Raw genomic sequence first — 12536 nt, forward strand, 5'->3', positions numbered from 1 at the left:
TATTCGAGGTATAAAGGAAATAATTATTCGGTTATACATTTTTTATTATGATTTTATTTATTTATTGATAAAAATAAAAATAATTACTAGGGTCAACCACTCGCAGTGCAATGGAGCAGCTTCGCCCTGGGATAACCGCCTACATGATCACGGTATCCCCTACGCCAGGTAAGTATGATTTAGCAAGAGAAATACGAGAACGTCTGTCAACTGTGTAACATCTCGTCACCGCGATTCAGGAATTGTTGAATTTACGTGCAGTGACATCTGTTGATAACAAACTAAATCGAAAATATCTTACGTTACGGACGTTTTTTCCCGGTTCGCCGTCGAGCGGGGGCCAGGGAGGCGGATCTCGCCCAAGCCCTGGCCCTCTAAGTGTTTCGGGTCCCCCTCATATGTCGGTCTGGCGACCGGCGAGGGGGACCTAAGAAGACGTCGTGCAAGCTGCTCTGCACGCGTTTTACGTAAGAGCATCCGGGTGATGGAAGGCCGACTATCCTCGACCCACGCTGGTTCTGACCCAGCGGGGTATTCCGTAGGATAGCTCACTCTAACCGGCGCCATCTAGGCGGGCTCCGGATAGCCTGCCGACCGAGAGGGCTGGTGGTCGTGGCGCCGACGACCGCCAGTCCGGCGCCCCGAGGGGGAGGGTGATGGGAGAGATGTGCTCCGCACTAAACACTTCACTTTCCCCCCTTTGCCTTTTCATGAGTTCTGTCTCATGTGAGGTTTGGACGTTGGTTGTTGAGCGACAGGAGGTTTTAGTCGGTTTGACTCCGACATGCTCCGCCCGCCGTCCCCAGTAGAGGGTGGAAGTCCGGCGATTTCCTCCTGGCAAAAAAAAAAAAAGGGTACCCCTCCGCATCGTCCCTCAAGGAACTTCGTTCCAAAAAAATACATACAAATACATTTTATACAATTTAATTTGATTAGTCAAAGTAAAGGTACGTTTGCGTTCAATGTTATTGAACGATGAACACTTAAAGTCTACCGTTCTGTAAAGTTCCGAAAACAAATTAATTTATAATTGAATTAATGACTAACAGACGAACCTACCGAAGAAGGTACGGAGACGAACCTATAATTCATTTACTACACAACCACGATTCGGTCACGAATGATCTAATTACTACAAGCGCTCGTCGTAATTTGAAGCAATTTCACGATAGAAACACGATCTTAAATGAAGTTCAAAAGTTCCTTTTTACTTTGTCACCTTTTTTCGAAAACGTGGAAGCTAGGTTTATGCCTCTGTTAGTGCAAGCAATATGCGAAATGTGAAAAGTTGTTGCAGCGGGGATTTGTCGCTACGATTTGCCCAGTAGCATTTTCATTGCAATTAAATTAGGACTTAATGTCTCAAGAAGGGCGGTGGTATTTAAGTGGCGTATACTCGTAAGACCAAAAAATTAAATATCAAAAATATCCTAAAATATTTTTAATCTTAGATTTCGGTGCTGTCTCGTATAAAGACATAAATAAACGTGAGGTTAAGCGTCTTCAATTCGTGAAGTTGTTAAAATCAACAAAGACAACATACTGCCGAGTTCACTGGACGCCTCTAATTTAGTTATGCCAGCAAACTTTAATCAATGTCCGCCTCTAACGCAGCTAATCAAAGATGCTATGTATGTTCCGTAGCCGGAATGTAATATAAAAATGATAAATCTGACAATATACATAATATATGTGCCCTAGTTCTTTGGTTTTAATGCTTAACGTTGTAAATGGACTTTATTAACTACAAGTCTTTGTTCGCTTATGTACGGCTTCTTATATCGGTTCAAATGTTTTCTGATCAATCTACGTGCCATTAGAATCTTAGACCGTATAAATGTTATAGATTGTATACTCTGTATTCTATAACCTTTATTATTATGAACTACAAATTAGCGCCTTTCACTGCTTCTTTAAATAAATCAAAGTTTTTTTATTGCTTAGATGGGTAGACGAGCTCACACCTGGTGTTAAGTGTTTACTGGAGCCTATAGACATCTACTACGTAAATGCGCCACCCACCTTGAGATATAACTTCTAAAGTCTCAAGTATAGTTACAACGGCTGCCCCACCCTTCAAACCGAAACGCATTACTGCTTCACGGCAGAAATAGGCAGGGTGGTGGCAAAGTTTGGCTTATAGCTAGATTTTTCGTTCTCTTCGAACACACTCAGAGCGCTGTTAGTAATTACTGTGTGAAAAGAAATTTAAGGCGACCAACCAGAAGTCTTGTCTTTAGACTAGTTAGTTTAACGTCGTAGTCGCTTAGAAAAAAAGCGCTACCAACAATTTTTTTTATTGCCCTTTGTAGGTAGACTACCATACGGCCCACCTGATGGTGAGCGGTTACCGTCGCCCATGGACGCCAGCAATGCCGGCAGAGTCAACCTGCTGCCTACTATAAAGTATTTTCCACAAGGCTCGCTTGAAAAAAAGATCTTTACAAAAATCTTTGAAAAATCAGATTTTTAACACAGATATTCGTTGATTTTGTAAATATTAAGCACGTGTACGAATTTGTGACAGAGGCACTCTCTCTTTTTCTTTCCTGAGCAACAGTAAATATACGTCAAAGTACATTATCGGCCTTAATTATGCCAACCTTTGATAAGAGATAGCAGTATAAGATGAACAAATAATGAGGCATGAAAATAAAACAACAATTTTGATACCCGATTTTTATTTAATTTTATTCATAACGTCGACAAAGATAATTTAACAACAAACTAATTAATTACTTGGGTATCTGAACGTAGATTATCTTCTTCTATGCTTAAACATTAATTTATTATTATTATGTATGTATGTAGAGTAATCTAACTCGACATTCTCACAATGAAATCAACATCAAGATAGAATCCCAGCCTATAAGTGAGAATTACAAATGACTAGCCTTTCCCCTTTTCTATTAACCAAAAATAACAGAGAACGCGTTAATGTATTTAATATATTGCTTCTAATGAAATCAAAATATCTAAAAAATAAATAAAAATCTAATATTAAAATTTTCTAGTTAACTTATATGGACTCAATATAATAATAGCGCTATAGTTATTTACAAACAAAAAAAAAAGTGAAACAATGAGAGCTGAAGCGATTTTTTTTTGTTCTTTTTGAGGACTATTTCCGTCCATATCACAGAGCTGTTACGTACAGTAACACATAAATACAGAGTATTAATCAACGTTCGAACGCAAACCGATTTTAACAGAATAACGAGAGTTAACCGTCTTATATAGTTAGATTAGCTTAATAGTTCCTGAGCAGTTCGTCTGATGACAGCATACCGTCCTGCGAAAAATTTAAAGAGTATTTTAATTTTACAAGTGTAAAAATTTTGGGAAATTCACGACGTAGGTCTTCTTCTCGCATTAAAACTGTATTAAATGTGTACTGTGTAAACTGTTTTAAATGGTTTTTAACATGTAATATTTTTAATATCAATCATATTTGCTACATTTATTTTTTATTTTTTACCAGTTACATTATCTGTCTTTTAAAGTAAGATAAAATTATGTATCGTATTAATTTTGTTAATAGTAGTCAAAGCATAGGTAAACTAAAAAAAAAAAACTAAACTACGCTCTTTTGACAGAATTTATGAGAAAAATACTGCTGATACCAAATGTTTACGCATATTAACTCAATTTCGAATATTTTTGGAAATTGTACACTTTTAATGCGAAAAGGCGAGGTCTGGAAGTATTTCATAACATTCTAGAAACTTAGTTACCAACGAACATTTAATCGAATTTAAAGAACGGTCTGAAATATAATCCACAAATGTAAAAACAAATCAAATAAAACGTTGTGTATGGAAAGGGCTGTTGGAAAACAAAATTTCTGATGCGGAATTATGTATTTATACAGTAATAATAATCCATAAAAACAAAACCAAAAATGTTCGTTACACGCGTGTTTTATTTGGGATACGGAGGCTCAAAATGGCCGAATAAGACCCTATTGATGCCTTAAAATCCGGTACTGAAAAATTCTGATGCGGAAATATTTATTTATACAGTAATAATAATTAATAAAAACAAAACAAAAATGTTCGTTACGCACGTGTTCTGTTTGGGATATGGGGGCTCAAAATGACTGACTGAGACCGTATTGATTCCTTAAAAACCGGTACTGAAAAAATATGCTTAAAATTTCTTGTACCACATTTGATATTGATATTACGAGAACTAGGAATTAAGTCAAAACTATGCTGTCCGTACTGTCTGAATATGTTAACAGGATATTTTGGCTACATTGCTAAGAATTATAAAAGTATTAGTAATCAGGAGGATTTGGTACCTTTTTTCCCCTACTTAATCGTTGCTAGCCTAAGGGGCAATTCCAGCTACGCACGGCTTGGTAGGGGAGTTCATGGGGCTCAGCCTAGGAGGACTTGTTAATAGTTGGTATCAGTAAGACACAAATTTCGTTAAACGTGTTTATCTCTCATGACAATAAAATCATAGGCTAAGTACCATCCACAACGGTAATCCTTTAACACGAAAATTATGTTTTTTTTTTATTGCCCTTGTAGGCAGACGAGCATACGGCCCACCTGATGGTGAGTGGTTACCGTCGCCCATGGACTTCAGCAATGCCAGGGGCAGAGCCAAGCCGCTGCCTACCAAATTGTCTTTAATATCAATACCTTCAATTGTATGATGATGAAGCCTTTGTTTATATTCAATCAACATCATCACTATACATTGTCTTGTTAATACAACGCTTGTTGATTAAGACAGGAATTACGGTCAGTGAAATATCGATCGAATCAAAGGCCAATCGAAATTGTGCAAATATGTGTTAACTGGACTATTTGAATTCTCGGTTTTGGGATCAAATAAATTACTATCGATAATAATCGCTTGAGTTCTCGTATTTAAATGGAAAGAGGGCTGCTCTGATGGGAAGTCATGTTTGTTTATAATATAAAATAATATTTAGTGGATGATTCTGATACATTCAAGTTTATCTACAACCCATGCGATTAAAGTTTAAATTTCATTTTTGAGGTTGAGGATGTTATTCTCGTTATGATATTTCAAAATATCGGTAACTGATAAAAAACATAAAAATATAAACATGAAAAAACATTCAATATGAAAGCGAAAAAAAAAACATTAAAATGACAATTATTTTTAATCCCGGTAATTCCGGTCAGGATATCAAGGCAGTGTGGTGAAAATTGTGTTGTCTTATGGTCTTGATACTTTGGTAAATTTTCATATTAACATGACTTTCTGAAGTTAGCAAAAACTACGTAAAAAATTCCGTTACACACATAGATATACCATGTACAGGTCAAACAGATAATAGCTTATTAAAAGACAACATGAATTGAGTAATAACGATACGATATTATTATGATACACGAACGATATTATATAATAGGTTTCGAACACGAAGTGCTAAGTTACATTGAAACAATAAATTAAATGTTTTGCCGGGTTTGTTTTTGTATTGCAAAATTAAATTAAAAAATTAAATTAAATTCAGGTCCGTAGTTTTTTGTCACCTGATTGAGATCGATGAACTTCCGGACGACAGATCGAGCGAAGTCCGGGTTGTTGAGAATCTCATTCACGAACCAGTCCAGTGGAATGCTATAATAAAATTTTAATAATAAATATTTACATTATGGGTTTTTTATTTTTTTTATTGCTTAGATGGGACGAGCTCACAGCCCACCTGGTGTTAAGTCGTTACAGGAGCCCATAGACGTCTACAACGTAAATGCGCTACCCACCTTGAGATATAAGTTCTAAGGTCTCAGTATAGTTACAACGGCTACCCCACCCTTTAAACCGAAACGCATTACTGCTTCACGGCAGAAATAGGCAGAGTGGTGGTACCTACCCGTGCGGACTCACAAGAGGTCCTACCACCAGCAGAGGTCAGAGGTCATAACAGAGTTTTTTTTAATTTATTGTTGCTAATATCGGTGGACGAGCTCAAGGCCCACCTATTGTTGAGTGATCACCGGAGCTAATAGATATTAACAACTGCTGTGAGCTCGTTCACACATCAAAGCAATAAAAAAAAAACATTATTCATAATAATAATGTTATAAACCTGTAATTTTCTAAAAATAATTCTGTAAATGCTTGAATCGATTCTGTTTCATTTTTTTAACAATCAAATTAACGTAGCGGCAGGATGCGATGTTACGGAATCATTTCCCCTCCCTTTGTCAATTTGTAGCTTTAACATAGGCAATAAGTAGGTCAAGTCTCAATAAAGTAACGAAAGTACAAGAATAGACACACGAATGTAAGCTATAGTCGAGTTAAAACGTCCTAAAATAAATCCTTTGACTGATGAATTAATTCGCAAATTACCTGACTTATAAGGCGAATTAGCATAAAGGCTTAGATAGAACTCATTGTATATTCATTATTTGATTTACACAATAAACATTCTAAAGCATTGCACAAGCAATCATCAGACACAAACATTACGTGGTTCGCAATTGGGAATTTTCGAAAAATACACTGAGACATAGTTTTTGATAAACCAAAAGATCATCAAGTAATATACTGATAACATCTCCAATATCTATTAAAGAGACATTTTTAAGATAATATTAATTAGGATTAGGTACTAATTTAATTACTGGCATGAAATTTTGGTATCACTCTATTTGAGGCCACAGAATAGAACGTGAAATTTAAAGAAAAAAACACCAGCCAACCGTATTTTTTTTTGTATTCGTTTACTATGAATTAATTTGTCTTCTATTTGAATTCACAGCACAACTTACATTAAAAAAATTACCGCTCATTTATTTTATACAATCGAAAATATATTTTAATACTGTCATAAACTTATATTACCGCTGGTTTTAATAACGCTACAAGTATATAAAAAATAAATGACATCGAATGAGATTGACGGGGCAGACAGATATTTTAATTTTTCAGTTAAATTTGCACCGAAGTATATTTAATTTTAGCAGTAGTAATAAAGAGTTTACTGAAGTAATTAATCCCAAATTAATAATAAATAGGACGGGCGATTTCATATGAATATAAAAATCTGAGAAATAATCTATAAATGGAAATAAATTTAAGGTCCACCTAAACATCTATAAAATTACAATTGTATTAACCATTAGGAAATCATGGCGAGAACAAAAAGAAATCGCAACAATTGGTTATAACTTAATGCTTCAACGCCATTAATAAATAACTGTTAATTAATCGAATCGATGGTTCTCATTTGCAATAAATTACAATCGAATACGCCTTCCTTAAATTACGATTTGTATAAACAGATTACGCTCCAGATAGTTAATGAAAACATTAGTCGTTGTGTGATCGTAATTCTTACAGGATTAAACAATATGTCCGGTGAAATGCTAGTTAAACCTTTCTGCATATAAAAACCCTTTAAATAAAAAAGATCAAATTTAATTCCAAACAAAGAACATAAACTAAAAACGTGGCATATAAATATGTCAATAATATATTCATAAGGTTAAGTATTATCATCATATGTACCTACTTCATTTTGTCGCGAAGATTTGGTCTCTATCGAGCGAGAGCACCGTGTTACAATGCAAATGAAACTTTGACCACGTGTCTCAAGACAGTATCATTATTTTGAGGTCTATTAGCTCTGATATATAGCTCGACATTAGTTAGGTAATCATCATAATCGTCTCATCTTATTTCGACAAAAAAAGGAGTCTCCACAACATCTATCGATTTTAAAAGTGTATCCGGAGCATAAAGTTTTTCTTTTAGAACCCTTACTCCTTAGTTCAACTAAGTTTCTCGAACAACTCTATGATACTTCTCGCTAAAAACTTCATGTTATAAACTTCATTGCTTATCGGGTTTCAAAGTTAGAAACCTGATACCGAGTTATACCGAGTCATTTAAAATGTAATTTAAATTTTAGTGTCTATGAAGAAGTTGAATATTTATTGTTAATAGTAAAACTCGATTCCTTTTCCACAGCAGCCTTAAGCCTATTGATTGTTAATAATGCCATTTAAATAATTAACAAGTATTTGAACAAATAAGTTGTTATTAGCCTTTTGAGTCGTTATTGATTTACTTGTTATTACGCACCAATGAGGCTATCTTTAATAAATATAAAAGTACTACAAAAATAAAAGTCTATCAAACATTAGATTTATTAGAACTTTGAGATTAAATGAAGCTGTCAGCGTAAAAGTGGCTTAACCCACAATTTTTCATAATCATGCCTACATTATGTATATTGCAATTTATTTAAAACTAGCTGACCCGGCAGACTTCGTAGTGCCTCAATCGATAAATAACAGACCTAAGATTTTTTATAAAATAAACTTAAAACAAACAAAAGAATCCGTCCGACGAGGGACACATCAAAGGAAAAACAAAATTGTTATATTTAATAAATTTCCGAGCATTTTCATATTTTTATACCTTTTAAAGCTGGACTTCCACAAATAATTCAAGACCAAAATTAACCAAATCGGTCCAGCCGGTCTCGAGTTTTAGCGAGACTAACAAACAGAAATTAATTTTTAGATATATAGATATAATAAATTTTGATGCAAAACCGGCTTAACCATAGTTTCACCCACAGATAACAGATGACTTTGTAAACATTATTTTTGCGCGTATTGTTTTTTTGCCCACTCAAATTCAAATTCATGAAAACATAAACTTCATTGCTCCATAATAACTATATGTATAGTTATTATTTAGGCCACTTTTGCTCTGACGGCATCAAATGAAAAATAGATATTTGAAAAACGAATACGAGCGGTATGTCGTTGAACTTGGAAAATACATTTAATTCTCGTACATCTGCTTTTATAACTAAGCCCTTGTTGAATCTAAGATTCCTGCGAGGAAATCTTCAAGTACGTCTACTTCAATTAATTCTCAGTTATTGTCAGGTATTTTGTTGTTATTACATTTAGACGTAATTGATAACTTTAATAATGACAGAAAAAAATACCGTGCCAATTTGGATTATCATTTTTGAACAGGTAATTAGCTAAAAACATTTGTCTAAAGGATACTTTGGTGCGATCATTTATTTTTCTGTAAAGTGATTATAATTCACTGTAATCTATTTTATTTGATTCTATCAATCTTGTACAAATTTATATTCCATTGTCAATAATTATTCAACTGAAATTGATATTTTGGAATTTACGTTAGCTGTATTTTATCCAAAGTTCTGAAGGGCAATTTAGCGTAGGATTGTTTGTTCGAAGAGATTATATATATACATTTATTGAATAGGATTCACCCATCCTATTTAATTTATACGGTGAGTATATAATTTGGAGTATCTGCAATAACTGGACTGGAGGTATCACCATCGGTGGTTACAACATTTGTAATTTGCGATATGCTGACGACACTACTTGGATAGGATGAAACGCATCAGTATCATCACGCATGAACTGTGACTCTCGATAAACAGGTCCAAAACCAAGATCATGGTCATAGATCATACGGGCAAACTTGAGCTCAGAGAAAGAATTGATTCAGAGATAGTTGACAACCTTGTATACCTGGGCGCAAACATTAGTTGTGATGGCTCGTGCGATAATGAGATACGGAGAAGGATTGGAAAGGCAAAGAGGGCCATGGCATACGGCGCAGAGACCTGGATCCTGAAGAATGCCGATCGCCTAATGCCGATCGAAGAATGCCAAATGCTGGCGAAAGATGCTAGGAATTCCCTGGACAGCACGTCGCACCAATGTGTCGATCCTCCAAAAACTCCAGATAAAGAACGAGGCTTTCTACCATCTGCCTACGTAGAGCTTTGGAATACTTTGGCCACATTTCCAGAAAGGATGACTTAACTTGGAGAAGCTAATTGTAACTGGCAAGGTGGAAGGAGGAATACCACGAGGTAGAGGCCTGATACGTTGGACTGACCAGATCCGCACTACCCTCGACACCGTAGTTCACGATGCTCTACACTCGGCGGCAGATCGGATCAAATGGCGTGGAATGATTCAGAATAAGCTCTTGTTGCGAGGAGGTTGCCACGACCCTCAGTATTGAGGAAACCGAAGCGAAAAGAACTTTTATACATATGTACATATCTGTACACCTTACATTAAAATCCGTAAATACTTAGTATCTGCTACAAGTCAAAACTCAATTAATTTTTAACTTATTGACGTCGTAGGCAAGCGTGCTTGCGACCCTTCTCATCAAAATAATTAAAGCAAGAAAATACCAAGCTCTTAGTTGTTCGTTGACTCCTCTCAGTAACGAAGTGCGATCGGTGATAAAGTCATGCGAATTTAAAAAAACACTTCTAAAGGCATGGATTAAATAAAAACTTGAATTTGATTTTCAACTTATTTTGTAGGGGTTGACTCATTATTTTTAGTGTATAAATCTAAGTATTTCTCACCTTTCCAGGGTCTTGTCGTCATTGGCTTCCTGACCTTCCCTCTCGGGGGCGTTCTCAAGCATGTCCCAGTAGTTGTTCACTCCGTACACTGTTTGAAATTAATGTAAGTTAAAATAATGTTCCATTATCGTATTATCGTATCGTAATTACTTTGAGGATTTTTGTTTTAGAACAGCTCTTCTACAAACAAATTCAGGTCAAGAAATAATTAATTTAATATAAAAAAGATGCAATCAATAATAATATAATGTTAAATCTTTTATAGCTTTTAAATAAATGGAATAAGAAACCAAAACACATATTCTCCTAAAACAAAAAGTAAAGGGTATCTCTTATCGATGATTTAACATAAGACAGAATTATTTAAATCAAGAAATAGACTGCGAAAATTATGTATTTTATTTTATATTATGCGCAAAGAAAACAAAATAAAAAGCTGGCCCTCACAACGGGCCATAGATACACCCATATATTCGTAACATAAGCGCTCCTACAACTTGTTTTATAAGCCGGAGAAGTAAATAGCCGAGTGTTTACAGAGATATAACACCTTCCCTTCTTTTTAGCTATTCATAAAGGGAATTAATCCCAAAAGTGGCATTTTTCGTAACAATATCATTCGAACACACGCACGAGAAATATAGCTTGCTTTCGTTGAATTATTCTGGTCGTTTCATCAGGACAAGATAGTTTAATAACTTCATTACTTTTATCTCAATACGAGAGATCATTGTGAGAGGAAACTAGTATTTCTCTTGTGTTCTCTAAAGAAAGCAAAAATTCCATTTATCACAAGCGATTCGTTGAACAAACATTAATAATTACATAATACTATTTTAATATAAAGTTCTTTGCATATTTGAAAGAAAAAAAAACGATAAATTACCGAAGCAACACATTTAAGCGTCAGAATTCGTTATTCATTATTTTGTAAAGTAGTGTATAAGTTGCGTATTATGTGTATTTTTAATAAGCGAATATATTATTTCATGTTCGTGTAAGCCCAATATTATGTCGTGTCCAGCCGGTCCCCGAGGCGTTTCGGTCGATGGGTCTGCACAAACAAACAATTTCGATTTCGGCTTTCAAGCCGTTTTCTTAACAACGAAATATTGTTAAATATTTTGATTGTTGTTCTCTTCGAATTGGCTTCGAGATGATCCGCCGTGATACCTGGTTCGTTTTGCGAATTTGTGCGTTTCCCGTAGCCCCTCGCGATAAGAATGTTTGAGTTTGGCTTGAAAGTTCCCCTGGTCACCCTGATCTCTTCTTCTGTTGGAATTGCAATTCACGACGGTAGATTGGGAAAGATTTTTTTTTAGATTCGTGAACAGTAAATATGACAATAATACTCTAAATCAAATTTAGGCAGCTTAAGTACTGTATGGGATAATAGACCTTATAAACTAAAAGAAGCGGGCCTGAAATAAATACTTTAAAATAATCATATTCTCTGTCAAAATGTCTTAAAATATATGGCTCTTTTATATAACAAACAGCAGACGGTTTATGATCACCGAAAGCGCCAAGCGTGGTAACAGCGAGGTGTCTGCCAATCTTTACCTTCATCATAATCATCGTTACCACTTCTTTTGCCAAAGTCGTGAGCCACCATCAGACCTATTTTAGGGGTAAACTTCATGCGGGGATGGTGTACGTAGCCGATATCATCTGTTTAAGTGGAAGTATAAGTGTATGTAACAAATTGCATAGATAATGACATCCCTGTTGTGTGCGTCGTAATTGTTCATAGTTTTAGAATTAATTGTATGGATTCTGTAATCTTTAGTATTTGAATGCGTTCTTTCATTGAAGCGCTACCAGTCTTTTTGGTGTTATTTTGCCTTAAGCTTTTCAAAATCTGCATCGATCCTTTCATAGAGAGCACTGACTTGGTTCCCAACTTTAATTGGATTGAAATTAATTAAATCCAATTTTTTTTCTGAATATTCTACTAAAATAGCCTATAACACATGTATTGTATAAATTAGAAGTCAAGTCATGAGCTCTCTCTCGATAAAGATACACAAACGTTCGCGCGGACGCTTGTTTTGATTCTGAACACTAACAGGATTTCAATCTTAACAAACACCTGCAAAGCGACACGGATTTCTCGAATGGCCCCGTCTGTGGCTTCGAAGGCCAGTCACGA

At 35.1% G+C, this 12536-nt stretch overlaps 1 protein-coding gene across 2 annotated transcripts in view; it reads right to left on the bottom strand.

Moving 5' to 3' along the window:
- Positions 1–2664: 2664 nt before the first annotated feature.
- LOC114242250 (allatotropins) overlaps positions 2665–12536 on the bottom strand; it is a 40683-nt gene continuing 30811 nt past the window's right edge. The window contains exons 3-6 of one of the 2 annotated variants that reach the window (XM_089730900.1): positions 11948–12055; positions 10385–10472; positions 5520–5607; positions 2665–3292 (exon numbers count right to left, since the gene is read on the bottom strand). In XM_089730900.1, the coding sequence (XP_089587026.1) occupies positions 3251–3292; positions 5520–5607; positions 10385–10472; positions 11948–12055 (326 nt within the window). In that variant the 3' untranslated portion in view covers positions 2665–3250. The remainder of the gene's footprint in view (positions 3293–5519; positions 5608–10384; positions 10473–11947; positions 12056–12536) is intronic. The other variant, XM_089730902.1, reaches the window with a different exon arrangement.

This window comes from Bombyx mandarina, chromosome 11 (genome assembly GCF_030267445.1).
Source record: "Bombyx mandarina strain Sakado chromosome 11, ASM3026744v2".
NCBI classification, from domain to species: domain Eukaryota; kingdom Metazoa; phylum Arthropoda; class Insecta; order Lepidoptera; family Bombycidae; genus Bombyx; species Bombyx mandarina.